The 20,037-nt window shown below is 38.3% G+C and overlaps 1 protein-coding gene across 6 annotated transcripts in view; it reads right to left on the bottom strand.

Moving 5' to 3' along the window:
* The window catches only part of LOC121635712 (neural cell adhesion molecule 2-like), a 466,780-nt gene that overhangs the window by 108,081 nt on the left and 338,662 nt on the right, over positions 1-20,037 (bottom strand). For all 6 annotated transcript variants that reach the window (XM_041979023.1, XM_041979021.1, XM_041979020.1 and 3 more), the window contains 2 exons: positions 12,161-12,235; positions 2,958-3,164 (listed from right to left, as the gene is read on the bottom strand). In XM_041979023.1, coding sequence (XP_041834957.1) covers positions 2,958-3,096 — 139 coding nt within the window. In that variant the 5' untranslated portion in view covers positions 3,097-3,164; positions 12,161-12,235. The remainder of the gene's footprint in view (positions 1-2,957; positions 3,165-12,160; positions 12,236-20,037) is intronic.

Raw genomic sequence — 20,037 nt, 5'->3', positions numbered from 1 at the left:
GGGTTAAGTGGTGGTGTGAACAACCATCCCTCCAATTTCATTTAATCATTAGTGGCAAAACTGCAGCTCATGATGCAATACTCTTTAGTTTACACGGATATGTGCATCAGAAATAATGAATCTACGCTGAATCCTTTTCGGTTTTATGAACACTTAACCAGAAGCTTCCAGTTGAAGCCAGTTGACAGTTGTGTCCTTCTGCTCGACAAACATTTGTTGTTTTAATAAGAGGATGTTGTTTTTGGACCGGCCGTTTCCCATTAACAACACATGATCTCAGTTCGAACCAGACTCGCGTTCAGTTCAGCTTATTTGATGCATGCCATGCCTGGCTTTACAAACGCCCGATCAGCTGCCGTCACCTTCGTGCTGCGTTGTGAAGGCGTGAATAAATCAGCAACAGCTCCCCTATCAGTCCTCTCTGCTAGCAGCGCTTCAGCATTAGCATTTGGCTCTGTGATTTATGCCAGGCTGTTCCCTAAAATGAGCTTTCACTCCCCGGCTGCAGCCTCTGCCTAAGAACGTGTCTGGCATCTCAGTGTCTTCATAATCTTCAAGGATGCCTTGAATGTTTTTATTATTCACTCTGTTGGCTTCTCGTCATTTCTCCATCATTTGTGTTTTTCCTATTTGCAAAAATCAACTCATACTCCCTGTCTCTGTCTCTAAGGCTTGAATACTTCTAGTGTTGTTTGTTCTCTTTTTATCCATTTCCTGCCTATTTTGTACTCCTGCTGTTCTACAAGAGAATCAGTAAAGGAAACATCCTCACTGGAGTAACACTCTACTGAACACTCAACACCAGCTTCCTCCTCTGTCATCTGCTGACACTGAAGTTAGCTGCCTCATATGAGCCAGTTGCCCTGGACCTGTCTCATCTGGAATCCACCTTTGTTTCTGATGGTTTTGGAAAACAGGCTTATCCATCAATATTGGCTTGAACATAAGTAAACTGAGAGGAAATGAAAAGGGCTGGCTCATTTCTGGCTTTCTTTATGAGAAATATGAACTCCTCTGCAAAACCCTCCAAACTACTGCAGTAAAGTCAAGTGAATGATGAATTTACAACTATTGACCCCATTCAGATAATTCTCCTGATACATTAAGGCAAAGAACAAGAACAAGCAAGAATCAGCTGTACATTAGCAGCTCTGCTAGTTAGGATCCTATTAGTTAGGATGCTAATGTCCCGTCTTTGTTTTAACTGTGTCACTTCACAGACTATTGTTATAATGCAACACTTAATGTCAGCTGGTATTTATTTCCCAAAGCTATTTGCCACATGACACAATATTGTAAAATACCAAACTTTGAATTTAATTACAAATTTCGCTAAGCTAATTTTTACTAGTACACAATTATTATGAAACACAAGTAAGGAGAGGCACTTTAGCATATCATATTTTAATTTAAATAAGTGTCCTATATCACTGACTTTCATGTATTTCACACCTTAATTTTGAACAAATACTGATAGGATGTTGTACTTGTAGCTAAGACTGGGTGGCTGTGTCATGCCGTAGTATCCACCGTATGTAAAGCAATCAGAAGCTTCTGGTAGGATGCAGCACTCTCTTACAGGTCATGAAAGATATTGTCCAACAGAGGAGACTTCACCTGATCCAGCTGTGTGCTGGGAGAGTGACCAGCTTGCAGCTTTAGGCTGGTTTTCATCCACATGCTGCTCAGGAAATCTGTGCCTGAGCGGGGCCTGGTTGCCAAGGAAACAATGGTTTTAGGAAGCCGGTTATGTGGTGAATGAGGCGATGGCTGAGTGGTGGCAGGTGTGATTGAGGCTGTGATGTCTTTCCTAATGCTTCACTGAGAGAGGATGAAAAGTCAGCAGCACAGCAGGTGAGGATTTCCAGTGTGAGTGTGTGTGTGCATCAGTTGTGTGTGCTGGCTTCCTGGGTCTCAATCCCTGTATCCTGATGTTTCCTCCAATTAAACCCCTGATCAAAGCTGCACTGTAAGAAAAAATTCAGGTAGTCACATCTCAGAGCTTCCTTCATAGTTACGTAATTTTTCTTCCCGTTTATATTATTCATCCATTCCACTTTACTGTCCTGTCTGTGTCCTGAACAGTGTGTTCAGATATCAAACATCCTCCTTTAGTATTCCCATTTTACTTATTTTTTCTGATCTAAATCTGGTCCTTGTAAGGATTTTAAAAACACTCGACAGTTCGACTATTCATATTTTATTTATTCAGTACATTTCATTATCTACCATGGATATCTAAATGCGCTTTAAACCTTCTTCCTTTGAATTTCTGTTCAAAGAACCCTAAATCTTTTCATTATTTATGCTGTGTTGACTGCAAAATAGTAAAAGTTTTATATATCCGATGCTTGAATCAGCCTCTAAAACATCATGTGGCAAACCTATGTTTAAATAAAATTAACCCCAAGAATGACTTTTTCTTGAAAAATATATCCAGTTAGGAGAAAGTTGGAGGATTTTTGTCCTCAGGAAGTCACAGCAATACGCTTCTAAGGGTTAAGCTGGATCTCTTGCTCAAGGACATTTTAAAGGGACAAATGGCCGTTAATTTAAGTGCTTGCTGTTAAGATAGGATCTGTGATGGGACAGTCTCTGTAATGATCGAGCCACCCCCTGCCTTCTAACATTAAGGTTTGCCCAGAAAATAGTAATGGGTCACCGAGGCAGGTTAAGCCCAGTGCCACGTCCCTCATTAAGTCTGGCAGGATCCAAGTCCCGTGGCAATGCTGGCTGTCATTATGCTTTAATCACAAGAATGAGCATAAGAAACACACACTCTCTCAAGCTCACACACAAAGTCAAAGCTACACATAGACCTAAAGTGCACAGGCACATATTTTAACAGCTTGTAACTGTGGTGAGGTTGGGTTTTTATTCTCTTCATGTCTGAATCTCCGTGTGAGTCAAAACTGGTAAAAGTGTAAATGTGTGCTCATGTTATTGGGCAAACTTACGGTAAATCTCCAGGACGACGGAGGCCTCCACAGTGTGACCGCTGGCATCCGTGGCCTGACAGCGGTAGATCCCCGCGTCCTCGATGATGGCATTGTAAATGATGAGCCTGGATCGTGATGTCTCTGTGTGGAGCGCCATTCGCTTTGAGGGCAGTATGCGCTCACCCTGGGGGTTGTACCACTCCAGCCTGACTGGTTCACCGATGGCTAGAAACAGAGGAAAATAACAGATTAAGTAATCTGACCAGGAAATGGGGCATTTCTGTTCTGATCTAACTACAAGCATCTGACAGGCCATTTTTACGTTCTAATGACTGGGTGTATGAAAGAAAGCCTGAGTGGCTCATTTTGTCTTTTTTTCCTATTTAAACTAAATCAATTATTCAGTTAACTTGGGAAAATGTCCACCCATATAAAAAAACTGAAGGAAAATAAACACAGAGAAATAAAAAGAAATAAAAGACTTGTAAGGAAAAGAGACTACAATAATCCACCAGGTAGCTTCACATCATATTCAACCATCCAGCCACATCCAGACTTTTTAATGAGTTTAATATTGTCTTTTACCTCTCATGTTGTTACTGCTACTGAGCCCAGAACTGTTGCTGGAACTAGTCGAGGGAACAGACGGGCAGAAATTAAATGATCATAAAATAATTTTGAATTTACACAGCTAATAAGTCTGTAAAGGAATAGGGACATATGCAGGCTGCAAATTGCACTATTATTCCTTAGATTACCATCCGTGTGTACTAACACACACGGATACAAACATCAAAACAACTGATCTACAGCTAGCTCCAAGCCTGGCGTTCTTATGTGCCCTATGAAACAAGAACTCATCTTTGGGTGATGATAGAGCCATCTGCGAGCAGCAGGTGCCACCTTGCATGCAAAGTCTGCAAATAAAAGAGTGACTGTGGAGGGCCATCCCTTGCCTTATCAATCAGCTAAAGCCTGGAACAAGAGTGAGGATAAATAGAGACTTGTACAGTATAGAGGCAGAAAAGAGAAGGAAAAATAGAGGGAGCAGATTTTTGCAACACAAATATCAAAGCAGGATATGTGTAGTTGGAAGATTTTAACCTCAGCAGCAAAGGGCTGATTGTTCTGCTCAACAGCTCCCAGGTGGAGGTGTAAGGGGACGACTTGTGTAGCATATAACACCAACATGGCACATGAGTACATGAAGCTTAATGATGACAAATTTGCCTCTTGATGCTTGAACTTGTCGGCTCCAAGTCGCGCATGCTAACTCTGATCATCATCACATTCTTGGCATCTGAATCTGCTACTAGTTCAGCTTCAAAGCACACAGATCTAAAGACTTGCTGCTACCCAACAGAGCCTTGTGGATAATGTGGGCACACACAAGAAACAGATAAGTCCCCAGAAGTGCCACAGGCATCTTTTTCTACCTGCTAGCATTACAATGTTATCACCTTCGTGCATTATATCCTCTGTTGACAGCACAAACACTTTTATGTTCCAGCTAATGCAGCTAGCATGGTGACAGGCCCATTTGATTCACAGATGATGTGAGAAGACACGAGTATGTAGCATGCCGGCCTGTTCAGAACGCTTAGCCCTCCCTATGTGCGTCTATATCTCTGTGTGAATAGCTGCTCTTAAAATCTGCATAAGCTGTGGTTTTATGACAATTTCTTGGCAAGAAAGAAAACTCAAGTCACTTACTTTTCTGAAGGTATAATGGTAATAAGGACAATGAGGATCGCTTGTGTGGGAGATGGCAAAATGCATACAAAGAGGCACTCTGACTGATCATTGCTTACAGCACGCGGCACATAGCTTAATTTTCAAATGTGCATGAAACCAAAAAGACAAAACAAATAGACTGTATGTCAAACAGTATTTATGATTTTCAGTGAAAATGCTGAAGCAGTCTCTTCACCTCCTGCACATGTAAGATTACAAACGACAAATACCCCCCGGGTGCTTGAATTTAGTGAGCTGAAGCCCAAACACTCCTGCAGTACATTCCCTTAGTGGCTGGCATTGGAGCTTTGTCAGTAATTGATTTAGGTCTCAGGGGAAGAAAATAGCAAGAAGAGAAGATAGATCTGAGCTGGGAGGCAATCTCACTGGTCAGCATGCATGATGTCAAAATGATCTGCCTCTCTTCATCCACTTGTTGGCCCAGGGGAAAATGTTCTGCAGGTCTACTGGGACAACCAGCAGGACCTTTCTTGCTTTGGTTATCTGAACAAAAACCAGAGAAACGACAGCGCCTGGATCTGGTTCGACTATGGAAGGCTCTTTTTTCTGCTCCAGCCAATGCTTGTGCTGGATCTCTGCCATCTCATTCACATGGGAGGCTAACCACACACCTAAACACCATTTTATCCACCTCCTCATGTGAGCACAGGTTCATATCACAACAGAAACCGCTCTATGACACATTATTGTTTCCTAACAATCTCAAATTGCTAATTTAATGCTGAATGCAAAATTGAGTACTCCTGAAAAGTACTTATGCAATTAGGTGCCTGTTTTCAATGATTGCTCAAATTTATGGGGAAGTTGTCTTTGAAAAACGTTGCCATGGTGATTGTAAGTAGTTCCTAGCAAACCTTACAGTGAAGTGCAAAATATTGGAAGACACACAGCAAAGAAACAAATATCATTAAAATGTTTATGAAAAAATATATTTTTAAAAACAAGAAAGAGTGTATTTCAGAAAATACATAAATTTTTCACAAATACATAATAATCTTGACAATCATCAGCTCCAAACCCAGCAGAGCAATAATGAGAGACGTTAGGATCACCATCTTACTGGACATTCAGAGAAAACATGAGCCTGTGTGCAGAAGAAAAATGAAAGCCACTGTGTTCACAGGAGTGTGTTGTTACTTCAGCTACCACTGAGTTGATGGAATGTCATCCAGGGGGTTCAATTTGCATAACAGATCTACTAGCAGACCATGATACAGTGGACGCTGCAAATGGAACCAGATAAACATTAACATCAAATAGCCTACCAAGAATTCGAACTTGATTGCTTCATAATACATAAAGAGAGGTAGATTCTCATATATTCTTTTATTTCTAGCACTATATTTCTGCTGCGTCGTATGATTCTGCAGGATCTCACAGTTGCGACTTACATAAATGAATTAGGTCAAACCGGAAGTAACAGGTGATTTTCTAAAATTAAAGTATAGTTTAAGCTAACATTAGCTTTGTTTTTGTTTTTTTCCAGCAAAGAGATTCACTTTTCTGTTTTACATCAGCCGTCAACCAGTGTATGGCAATTAGCACATGGCTAATTAGCATAAGAGCATCACTTTACGGGATGCCTTCTCACAAAAACTGTACTAACTGATAATATACGCAAATGACTTTTCCTACCCTAAATCAGCTGAAACTCACCAAAAATTAACAACAGGAAAAGGAAGGATGATGAAAGACAGGTGACATGTAGCATGTACCTGTGAAATAATACCACTAGCTTATGTGCTATGTTCAATGACATCATAGAGCAAAATGTTGCTTTCAATGTCACTGTGGAAAAGTTAAGTCATTGTTGCCAACTCCTCAGTACGAAAAGTAGCTATCGGCTGTCCTAGGCATGACATGGCTCAGTGGGTAGAGTGGTGGTCTTGTAGCCTGAGGGTTACTGGTTCGATCCTCAGCCTGTCAACCTCATGTCAAGGTGTCCCCAAGCAAGACACTGAACCTCAAACAGCCCCAAATTGCTCCTGATGGGTTGTGGTTGAATGCACTGCCATCAGTGTGTGATTGTGTGTGTGAATGTGATGGATGTATAATATAAAGCGCACTGGGTAAAAGCGATATATAAATACAGACCATTTACCATTTAAAAGTTGCTTAAACTCGCTAAATAATGTCATCATCTAATTTGCATAATCAACCTGGTACATGTAGTTGTAATGGAGGCTGCCGAGGAGAGGAATGTTGTGGGAGAGACAAAAATTGACGCAAAGACAACCTAAAAATATAATAAAAATGATAATGAAATAAAATATTCTGTCAAGATTTTCTTTGGTTTTTGTTTAGTTTTATTAAGTGTAGTTTTTTAATTAGTCTGCAACAACATGTTACAGTACTTTTTACTTTTTAAATGCTTTTGTTTACACTCTTCATTAAGATCTGATGGTAGGGCAGGGCGGTATCAGCCACAGCAGCACCCCATTGAGAAGAATAAGTCTCCAAAAGTCTCCAATATCACCAAAAAAAGTTGCTAGATTTGTCGCTAGTTTCTTTTTTGAAATAAAGTCACTAAAGGGTCTAAAAAACTTGCTAAATATAGCAACAAAGTTGCAAGACTGCAGTTAATGCTGGATCGTTTATGCTTATTTCAAGGTCTTAGATGCCGCAGTACTACTCATGCACATATTATACAGGAAAAAACACTGAGGCTAACAATTTTTAATTATTTTTTTGTTAAAATATTTAAATATTTTTATGTAACTGTGGCAAGTAGTTTGCAACTATGCTCTCTAAGAAAATGTAAATATGCAACTGAGGCTCCAAATTGGCTATTACTCAGTTTTCAATGACTTCAAATCAATCAAATAATCTTGTTTGGGCCATTCTTCTAAAGAACCATTCATAAGAGTGCAAGAAAGGTCGGTCAAAGCCTCTGTTGCAAGATGAAAAACAAGACCTTCAAAAATATTTAGCAGCGGTAGTGGTTCACTATTTTAAACAAGTTAAACAAAACATAATTGGAGGAAAATATTCAGCAACAGAAGTTTGCTAAAATTCATCTAAACAACCTTGAGGGATTTTGGAAAGAAAAGTCTTGTGGGCTGATGAAACTAAAACAATGTGCCATAAAAAATATGCACGCTAAAGAGCCAAAGAAGCTTTTAAATAGTTCATTTAGTATGTTTTTATTTAATATTTTTTTTTATTTATTATTTTAAATTTTTATCACTTTTAACTTTTTACTTTTATTTTTTACTTATTTTTATTCTAAGAGACAGAAATTAGGGAGTTTATGATTATGTAGAATTTAACTGCATGAAGGCTTGTTTTATTTATTTTGCATAAATTGTTTTTATCATGTAAAGCACGTCGTGTTGCCTTTAATAGGAAAAGTGCTTTATAAATAAAAAGATTTGATTTGATAAATAAAACTAAAAATTAATTCATTCACCTCATAAACTACTTCAAGAGGTATGACCTCATCTACACCTTCAATGTTTTTTAACAACTGAACATAAAATTTAGTTATCTTGTTTACATTATTTCAGAAGTGTTTCATATTTAACATTACACTTTTCTGCCTTCTGGGTTTTTGCTGCAGTTTTGAGCCAGACAGTGAAAGGTGTAAAATACTTAAATGTATTTTCTAAAGGCAACCTGCCTCGAGTTCTACAGCTGAGGTCATCTATTCTTCTCTCAGCCTTTCACTCACTGTGTTCCTTCAGCCTTCCTGACCTCCAGTACCGTTACCTCTTTCTCCGTCTCCAAGTCCACCGCAGCCTGAGTTCAGCCCGTCAAAACAAAAATCCTCTTATGTATGAAGCCATAAAGAAAAGTTATTTCTATCAAAAGATTGTCAGCAAAAGAAAGTTTTACCTGCAGGGCACCACACACTTTTCTCTCAAAGGTAATTGATTAAAAAATTATCTAAATTCCACTGAAGTGCCGAAAAATAATTATGTTTGTACAGCTAAAGCTCAGACTTGATGGAAAATTAAAAAAAATAAATAAATATTGTCCAACTTTCCAGTTTATACTGGTTTTATGCAGAATTTTACATCAATGAGCAGGTGGTAACTTTTGGAAACAGCATTTAACTTGTGATCCATGAACCTGAAAACACACGGTAACAAATCCTTCTCACCGCAACACGATCAACATGACTGCTTTGTAAAAATATCGTTAGAGCAGCTAAATATTCCCCAAAAGCAGCTAAATTAAACATGAAGTGTATCAGCAATTACAAATACTTTGTATGTATTTAAAAAAAAAAGAAACAGCTGTGTTGTGAGTGCAGTGTTAATCAGGTTTGGTCTCCATCTAAGGCCACCTGATGTTTTTTGATTCAACTGTATAATGTGGAATATTCAGGTGCAAATAAGCATAAATTTAAGTAATAGGTGGTTTGTTTTTGTCAAAAGTGCTCCATCTGAGTGTGTTTGGTGATAATAAACCAGGAAAAAAAAGACAGGAAAGCTGAAACCTCTTGTACATACAACCAAGGACTTCGATTTATTGGTTGGTCAACATTGTTGGGATCTAAGAAAACAATCCCGATAAAGCAAACTTCGCATGGAGCAAAACAAGCCAGCAGCAAATTGGTGCCATTGTAAAAGGGGAATCAGGCATCTTAACAGCTGCATCCCTTGTGGATATGCTCTGATGTTAACACTTTTTCTGCTTGTGCATTTGCAGATTATTGAGTCCTAACTAAACAGAAATATTCAGAAATAATCAGCTCCCAGCTGCATTATCTGAACACGTTGATTCAACTCTGAAAGTGAGGAAATATTTTGTATCTGTCAATTCAAAGTTAGGAAATTTGATGTCAATTTTGCCTCATTAAAATCTGTTTTCTCTCCTACATCAGCCCTGTTTACATCATTCTCTTAATGCTAAATGCTAATCATGTGATTATGGGGTTAATGCTCCAGAATTTACTTACTATTAAATCCAACTGTAAAGTATAATCTTCGGCAGACATGTTATGATGAACCTCTGTGGTTTTATGACAAAATAAAAACTGCTTAATTTCTTCAGAGTTTGTGAATATTTAATGTAGGGCTTTAATCTCAGAGGAATATCCCTTTTCTCCCATTAGTTTATTTTCTGCTTACAATAAGCCAAAAATACCATCATAAAACATACACATATACTAAAAGTCAATTTAAAGCCACATTTTTGTTTACAACTATCATTCCAAAAGGGTTGGGATGTTGTATAAAATGTTAATAAAAACAGAATGCAATGATTTGCAAATCTCATTAATCAATATTTTATTCCCCATATAGCATAAACAACATACCAGATGATGAAACTGAGACATGATAGTAATTCATGGAAAATATTAGCTCATTCTGAACTGGATGGTGGAAACACACCTACAGAAAAGTTGGAACGGGGCAACAAAAGGCTGGGGAAACTAATCAAAAGCAACTAGAGCAGCATTTGATTAAATAGGTGAAATGGCTTCAGGTCATTAACATGATCGGGTATGAAAGACTCACCAGCATTTTTAGAAGAATGTTCCTCAATGTAAAATTGTGAAGACTTTGAAGATCCCACTGTCTACAGTGTATAATATTATTAAATGATTAAGAAAATCTTTTGCATGTTTGTTTCGGGCCCTCGGGCAACACTGCATTAAAAACAGGCTTATTTCTCTACGGGCATTAGCTCAGGAACAAGAAATCACTGTCTGTGAACACAGTTCACCATGAAATCCAAAAAAAAAAAAAAAAAAAAAAGCCATGTGTGAACACAATTTCAGGAATGCTGCTGTTTTCACTGAGCTAAAGCTAATTTAAAATGGTCTGAGGCAAAGTAGAAAACTAATCTGTGGTTAGAGGAATCAATATTTGAAATAATTTTTTGAAAACATGGACCAGACTAAAGATGAAGAGGACATCCAGCTTGTTATTAGTGGACAGTTAGAAGCCTGTTTCTGATGGGATGGGGCTGCATTAGTGCCTAGTGAAGCTCCATCAATGCTGAAAAGTACATGGAGGTTTTAGAGCAACATCTGCTCCCATCCAGACAACGTCTCTTTCAGGGAAGGCCTTGCAGGTTTCAGCAAGACGACGCTGAACCACATCCTGCATCCATCACAGCAGAGACAGAAGAGTCCGGCTGCTGAACTGGCCTGCCTGCAGTCCAGACCTTTCACCAATACACAACATCTGGAGTATTATTAAATGCAACAACAAAGACCCAGGACTGTAGAGCAGCCAGAGTCCTGCATCAGACAAGAAAGAAAAAGCATTCTTCTCTTAAAAATGATCTCCTCACCTCCCAGATGTTTAGATGCAGCTGTTGGGAGAAGAGGGGATGCTACACAATGGTACACAGCACCCTGTTTCCACTCTGCTGGGTGCCAGCAAATTCAAAATGAGCTAATATTTTACATGACAAGGTAAAATATATCAATTTTAACATCTGATAGGCTGTTTATGTTCTCAAATGTGAGTTTATGAGATTTGCAAATCATTCCATTCTGTTATTATACGCATTTTTTGCAGCATCACAACGCTTTTGGCAATGGGGTTGTAACATTTTTGTAGAAATAAAGAAAAATAAAGTATATATAAGCCCATTAATTTAATCCATATTCGTTTTACCTCTGTCCTCACACTCAACTCAAACCCAACATGAACAGACATCCTGTTTCATATTTACAAAGGACTGATTCATACAATGTGACTTGGTGAGTGAAAGCTGAAGAGTCCATTTAAAGACTCCTGCTTTTTTTGTTTGCAGGTTCACTTTAGTTTCGCTGGCCTTCTGCTTTTTGCTGCTGACTGTTCCGTCCTGCTTTTCAGCTTCCTCCATTTGGCAGAGATGAATGTGAATATGGTTAAAAAAAAAATACAGGTTTAGTGTGGTTGCCTCTGGTGGAAAAAGCCCCCCCCCCCCCCCCCCCCACACACACACACACACAAAAAGAATTAAAAAAAAGCAAAGTGCTACTCATCTTTCCATGGATGATGGCTACTCAGCTCCTACCTCAAGCTTTTTCCAATCTTTTTACATCTCAGCTTTCTATAGCAAAAACTTTTACCTTTTCTGGTAAATTGCTGCTGGTTTGATTCAATTCACCCCCACTTTACCCCCCCCCACAGTTCTAGCCATCTCAGCACACCTCTTCTTCCCTGAGATGATCCTCCCTGTGTGTGTTTCTACCATCCTGGATGTTAGCCCACGCTGAGTGGGTTGGCAGGAGAGAAGGGGTAGCCGGCAGGAGGCGGATCAGACCTGCCAGAGTGTGTTGCCCCCCCGCTGAGCCACCGGCCCATCGGGTTACTCGGCTAAAGTGGCGATATGACGTGAAGAGAGGACAATAAAAAGCAAGGACGGAGGGGCAGCAATGTAGGCTGCTGGTCAAATAGTAACTCAACACATGGATGGGACACATGGGCTGTGTTATATGAGCACCTGCTGCTTCTCTGACCTGCCTCCAAACACCCACACACCTATACACACAATACACACAAACACAACAGTATTTGTACCTGTGCAGATAAAGAACTTGGACTCTCCAACGCTTAACTCCACTTTGTTCAAGGATATGGACACCTGCAGGGCAGCTACAAAAAAGAATAAAAGAGGAAAAGAAAAAGAGAAATGATCAGTTACAACAAGCAGTCATTCAATTTTCACATTTGCTGAATGGACTACGCTGAAGGGAAAACATTCAAAAACCATCAGTTTCTTCCACTCAGAGGCTCACTCCCCCCTTTCTACCAAAAATGTCTCCATTTACTGCTTATCTCTCTTTCTATACAGTACTGTCCACAAGTCCTGAGACACCTCTTACTTCTTTGTATGCTGACAGATTAAACAGGAAGCAGGTGCATTTACTTATTTAAACAAGGGAAAACATAAATTTCAATACAAGCTTAAAGATCAGTATTTTATCTAAGCATCTCATTCTTCAACACAGCCTGAACCCTCTTTGGACAAGCTTTCTTGTGATTTCTTTAAGTAGAATTCAGAGGTAGTATTCCAGGCTTCTTGAAGGACATTTCAAAGCTGTTTTTTGGAAGTTGGCTGCATTTTGTTCGGTTCTTTTTCAAGACAATCCTAACCTGCTTCAAAAATGTTAAGATCTATCTTCTGAGGAGGTTTCATCACTCCATCACATCTGATTTTAAGTCTAATTCTGATTTTAAGTCTAATTCTTGTGATTTTTGGCATACCTAAATATTTTCTTCCTGTTTTCCTTCCTTAAGAAACTTTGTGATAGCAACACTTCCATGAAGACCATTTCTGATGAGGTTACAACCAACAATAGGTGGATCAACAGAAGGTTCATTGCGCTTTTCAGGTCTTTGCTTAACTTTCTGTCAGTGTTTGTTAAGGACATCACTTTCAGATAGAGGTAAATGTCTTTTGTCTTTCACTTCTAGTTACCATTACTAAGATGAACTATATTTTTAGCTAATACCTTAGGAATCACCTTATTGGTGAAAAATACTATTTTATTCCTGTCAAACTGTATTAAATTGAGAAAACATATTCCTCTGCAAATTGTTATTTACAAGGACTGGATTTAGAAGAGCAAACCAAGACCACAGTATCCAAAAAACTGAACTAACTAAAATAACTAAACAGAACTATTGCTTAAAGCCCCACTGCTGAACTTTAGAAGATCTGTCATTGTGGTGCCCCATAATGTAGGCTAATTCAGCATCTTTCTTGTATCTTGTCTCTTCTCTGAGCACTCTCCAGCCAGTAAAAGTCGGCTTGATGTTGACTCTTGTCTTATACCTTATGTTTTAAGGTCAGATATTTATAGTGTTGCTTTAAGACCACTTGTTAAGATTACAAGAAAGTCTGCAAGCTTGGAAGGACAACATAAAGAAATGAGGCTTTTGTAAAGTACTGTAAATAAGAAGATTCTTTGACATAACTAACGGCTGCTGCTGCTACTGCAAATTAAGACACATTTGCTTCCACTATAAAACAACTATATTTTTTATCAACCATTAATTACATTTACAGTTCCTTCCCCTCAGAACAAAGAGCTATTCCTCAATACAAAAGTCTCAGACAGGTCAGCTTTCATGAGGCAGATAGCTGTTTTCACTTATCACTTTTTGTATATGACATGGGGATTTTCAAAAGCTGAGAAAGCGAACAATAACACTCATGAAAAACATTTTATATCAGGAATCCAGGTTGGAAAAACCTGCTGGAAGAAAAGCATTTACTTCAATGACAGTGAAAATGGGGAGCAAAACATTGCAGGTGGGATGGCTCAGGGACCAAATTTGCAAAGTCAGACTATAATCAAAAGCCATTTGTCTGCACCGGCCTTTTGTCTGCACCACTATAATGCCACACAATAGGTGGTCTAGTTAAGACTTTTGAGGTTGAAGTGAAAGGCAACTATCTGAATAGGAATCCGGTAGCAGTCATGGCTGACATGAATTGCTGAAAAAAGAGAAAGTAAGGGCAGTAAAAGAGGAGATAGACAAAGAGAAAAGGTGAATTTCAACAAGGTGAGTTGGAGAATGTAGCTGGATGTTTAATGTAATGAGTAATGATTGACAGCTCAATGGGGAAGCCAGAGCCTTTAGACACAGTGGTAGTCACACCACATTTCTGACTGAAACTAGATATTTAAACCTGCTGTATCCCAGCTGTTCATTTTTACCCCTTAAAGCTGCAAGTCATTATCAACATCCAACCAAACAGACACACACACAAGCTGAAATCTAATATCTGGATGGATGTTAATTCCCTCTACAACACTGGGAACTTAATAGTAGAGCTCAGGGTGCCTGTCAATATTCGAGGAAATGACGAAATCATTATTTGCTGCTTCTCAGGGGAGGAAGGTTGCAGCTTACAGCAGCATGACACTAGTGCTGCTCTCCAGCAATTATCCCTTTCAGCCATCTGTTGTGACCCAAGGCTGCCTATAGATGGCAGTACAGGGGCATTGACACACATGATCATGTGTAGGAGCTGCTGTATCAACGTGTTTGATAATTTATAGTGTACAACTCAGCCGCTAGGTGGTCAGTGGCATCACAAAGATGAAATGTATACAGAACTAGTATGCTCATATAGGACACATTTATGCTTTTATACCCTAAACAATGTAACACTGTAGAGTAGAGTACACATTAATGGTGACATTTTTAGGGTGAAAGCTTTAAATTGCTAAACTTAGAAGTAGTTTAGTGTAATTTAATGTACAAAAATAGCTTACTGTCATGACAATTATCAATTTCTTACTTCCTATTTCTTACTAGCATCCTGAAATAATCATTTGGCTTTATCATCATCTGTCCAACACAAACACACCATTTATTCAAACTCTAAATTTTGCTGCCTCTTCCAAGGAAACAGAGACAGCCACGCTCACACACATACATGCATTGATTCAAACAAATGCAAATATGTTCTCAGGTTGATTAATCATGTCTATTTAACCCTGTGGCCTTCTTCACCACCTGCCTGTAACTTAAGGCACATTCCAATCAGTAGTTCAAAGGTTTTCAATTATTAATTGATCCTGGACCATTCACCGTGTGTGTGATTGATCATTTAATAAGTTGCTCTCAAAAACCAGCAGGCAGAAGAAAAATAGCCTGAGCCTTTTCTGTACTGCTGAAGTCACTGGTGTGAATCAAATAATTAAGTTTATCCTGGGAAAAAAATAGGTGTTGACATAGTTGACATTTTTAAACTAAAACATACATCGTATATTCTCTGCAGGCAGTGTAGTTTGGCATTTTATTAGGAATGCAAACAGAATTTGAAATAGGACATGGGATGTGAAAATGACTTTTTCTCAGTGCTGTCTCGCCTGCAGGGGACACAGAGACATGCTAATTATATCAGTTTTTAGGTATGGACTGTTTTCAGATCTGTTCAACAGGGTTATTATCACACTTGGGTCAATATGTTTTGAGTCTGGTAGCAATTCTCAGCTCCAATTATTAGCTTGTTGGAGAAGTGCAGGAGACAAGCAAAATAAGACAGCCAAGAAAGCAACTGATTGCCAATTGTTAGGTGTCAAAGATGCTCAATAAGATGTGTGATTTTAGCATCCCCAACAATGATACAGGAATAACTGCAGCATCAGGAAAGTCTGTAGAAGAAAATGGCTAAAGAAGCTAATAACTTGCTAGCTTAAATCATAAAACCTGTTAAACTTCTAATTAAACCTAATTAGACAGGTGAATAAATTATATAAGGCCAATTCATATATAATTTGATGTGTCTGTTTTCTACAAAAGACATTTCTTTCAACTTTAGTGTATAATGTTGTCCTTTTCTCTTTGCTAGTAGCTTATTTGGCTAATTTGCGGTAATGCTAGCTTTAAGCTCAGTTTGAGGCTTTTCTCTATTGTAATATTTTACTTTAGCTAGGTTCTCTAAACTATTAAATTTCAAACAAGCTAAATTTACATTGCAGTGGCAGCTTTTTAGTGTTTCTGCAACTTTTAAATTACAATTGGTAATGTTTATCAGCTTGAGTTAAAATAAGCTTCCTGTGTTGTTGGTTCAATTGAACAAGGCGTTAACTGAATTTTCTGAGTGAAGAACTTGTTTGTGTGTGTGTGTGTGTGTGTGTGTGTGTGTGCCCCTTTTAAAAGCACACTGGTCCTGCTGCAATACAATGTCCTACAGCACATTTTCAATTGTCTCATTTTATAGGCTATTGTTTAAAGGCAGAAAACGACGTGCAGACTTGTTCCAAAATTAAGTCTGCCTCTGTTTGAAGTGTAGTCCTTGTGCCATTACATACACTTACAAATAAGAGTAAAAAAATCCTAAGCATTTCTTTTTATTTAAAAAAAAAAAAAAGAAAAGTTTTGAGAAATTACCCACTGCAATATGTTTTCCCGATTGCTCTCCAGCTGTTGAATTTTTGTGCAGCTTATGTTAGATTTGCTTTTAGCAGAAGGATAAATCCAAATGCATGATTGACAGAGGAGAATGTGTCTAATCAGCTGGCAGGAAGCAAGGTATACTTCTATAATCCTGTGCTCTATAAAAAGCCACATTAATTCCATAAGCAAATAAAAAAAGAATTTTGCTTGTACATCTAAAAGTTAAAGAAAGTGTTAGAAGGTGTATGTGTGCTGTATTCTTTTATTTCTGTGAACGAGAGGAAGGTTTTCCATCTGTGTCTAAATTCCTTAAGACACACAGAGCACCTAGGCCCCGAGGAGGAAAATGCTCTGCTTTAATTGTGTGTGATTTTCTTGAGGAATTTAAAGGGACCCCCCCTCCAACACACACACACACACACACACACACACACACCACCACCACCATCTTAACCATAAAGACAGGGAGTGTAATTCCAATGTGTAGGCTAAGAGCAAAAAAACAAAAGCAGAATATAAAGTTTCAATTACAATCTCCATTTTTTATAGTTCCAACATCTCTTAAGCGAATAGAGGAGTAAAGTATTAAACGATTGTGATGGTGAGGATCTATTGGCAAAAATACATTGTAATTTTCAAACATTTGTTTTTATGCTTTAGAATTGTTTGAAAATAAAAAAAGGTTATGCCTTTTTTTTTCCATTTTAACAAGACCGTTTTCTGCTATATTTCTACAGCACCTCAAATTGACCAAGCACTTATGGGTATTCACTTGGCTGCAATCTCTGTTTTTGCCACAAGATGTCCCTATATCCTTCTTATACAGGAAAAATATCGTACCACTGAAAGGTTAGGCAGAAATTACAATGGCATTATTGCAATAAAGACATAAAAAATGACAATATTTGATACAGTAAGTGCAGAACATATAGGACATGAAAGGGACGAAAGAAAGCAAAATCACAGAATATAGATTCCACAAGATCTTTATAGGTGTCCTTCACTATGAGGCATCAAAAAGTTAGCTGCAAATTCTCAAAAAGTGTCAGGTAACCTCATATAAAACCATGGGGTGTTGCACTTAAGCATAAAAAATGCAGCCCCAAACAAACTTCAAATCCTTCAAGCAGGTCCCTATAATAGGGAAATGCTAATTCTGAATCTATAAGGTTGCTCTCTAAGGACTGTATAGCTAGAATGCACAAGCACTAAGATGCATGCATAGCATAGTCACAACATACAATTACAGAATAGACAGTTCTTTCTCTGACAAGGATATTACAAAACTGCTATACCATTACATTTAGTTATTTGCTTCCTTTAAGTCCTGCATGTGAGCTGAACTCCATGGAGCTTGCTTAATTTTTCTAGTATATTAAAAAGTTGCTCAATCAAATTGAGTTTTGGAGCACAAGTCAACAACTTTAATCTTTCCCATGCCACCCACACCTTTATGAATGATTTCTGCAATATGAGACGTTTGTTGTGTAGATAAAAAGACTAACTGGCACAAGGGGATATTTATAACAACGTAAAGGTGGGAGGTGAAAATTGAAGTAAGTTTCACACAAATCTAGATTTAAGGCTTCACAGCACAATAAAGCCAAGATCACCATACTGCCCTCTTCCCACGATGCATCCTGCTGACGTCACATTTCCAACTCAAACACAGTGGATTGCAACTTTCTATCTAGACATAGTTAAACCATTTTTAGCTATTGTTTGTATAACAACTCCTCTCTAGGTCAGAACTCCACGGGCCAGCCTTCATTCCTTAACTGACTCAATAACCTTACAGTGACCTTATGTTTGGGTCACTGCTTGTACTTCATTGGATCAATTTTGGTTACAACTACTTACCATAGGACCATTGAGTTTTATCATATTATCCAGTCCTGTGAATGACTCAGTTAAGATTTACAATTAAGTAAAAGGGAAATAAATAAATGCATTTTTTTCCCATGCAGACAGGAAGCTTCATAAAAGACGACGAAAATGTTCAGTTTGTGAATTAGTTGTTTTCAACATAGTCTGCATTCATCTCAAGCTGTTTAAAAGTCTGTCAAACATACAGATTGTTTGTCAATCTGTCGTCCCGATACCCCAGTTTTGTATTTTTCATATATATGTCCCTCAAAATAACAAGCCTTCTTTGATGCTGCAGAGGAGAGGAGAAAGCAGGAGAAATCTGGCTCTACTCAGCCAACCATATCCAATCGTTTCAACATACAGTATGAGGCCATGTGTACAGTGTCAAGCACAACCCAAAGCTACCTATTATCTTCCCACACTCCCCCACACCTTCACTGTATCTCTGCTTTTGCTCACCAACTGCTTTGCGATTTATGTCTTCATCCTTAAGCCTCTTAAACCAGAAGCTGCAGTGGCCGTGATGGACCTCTCCAATCGTGACCACACACACATACATATTGATGCAGCAACATGCAAATCTGCAGATGTTTGGTGTCACACAGATGTGCATTTTTTTTGCTAATTAGCATGAAGAGGCAATTTAATCTTATAAAGCAGGTGGCAAAAATGGCACGTTTTGTTCATTTCAACCACTCTGTCTCTGTGTCCCTGTATCCTTTGCAGACACAAAAAGACAATGTTCATACAGTGTAATTATATAAATCCTGTTTAGGTTCCTTTCTGTTAGTTTTTTTTTGGACCAGTAGCAACACAGTAAACAAAATATGCATGCTACAAAGGATACCTGAAGCATAAAGGCACTGCTGAGATCATAAGCTGTAGAGGCTTAATCAGCTGGACTTTTTCATGGTAGTGTTTGTGGCTCATTTTTTATCAGAAAGAACACAGCATTCATGCAGCCCTTAGGCTACTATGAATGCAAATACATAACTAAAGTATGTGAAAATGACATTTCTTTAAAGTACTGAGTCACTTTCTTTCCCTCTAAATGCTGATTGTGAAACAGTTTCTTCACATTAACATTATTTCTTTGACAATGTCCACTATTTGCACTTATGGAACTAATGAATATCATACACCAAAGCGTGACATGCTAAATACCACAAATCTTTGTTATTATGGAAAATATACTGCACATAATGATGATAAAGCCTACAACAAGGTCAACTGGCTACTAAGCTGCCACTGTTCAGTTGGAAGGGGTCTGATATTAACCACTTACTTACTAAGTCCCTGTTACATGTTTGCATTTTTGTCTACATGTATATATATGGTACCTCATCCTGGAGAGTTAAGATGTCAGACATTCCTGGAGTCACCATTGCCCAGCACCATCCTGAGGCTGAGAAGCCGCACTTCTCAACTTCTTTTTCTGTCCTGCAGGATCACTTTACAGCAGCATTTTGCTTTATGGCGCCATGCCACATGCTAGCAGCTAGATATCAACACACTGGCCATTTTGAACATGAACCATGACTGATTCAGCAAAGAAATCCAAGAGGACATTATCATGGGGAGGTAAGGTATTTTTTTTTATTTATTTACTATTATTTATGTATTTATTTTCATATTATTAAGTTTTATACATACACACACACATATATATA

Source organism: Melanotaenia boesemani, chromosome 24 (assembly GCF_017639745.1).
Source record: "Melanotaenia boesemani isolate fMelBoe1 chromosome 24, fMelBoe1.pri, whole genome shotgun sequence".
Taxonomy (NCBI): Eukaryota; Metazoa; Chordata; class Actinopteri; order Atheriniformes; family Melanotaeniidae; genus Melanotaenia; species Melanotaenia boesemani.
This window is presented reverse-complemented; position numbering and strand designations above follow the sequence as displayed.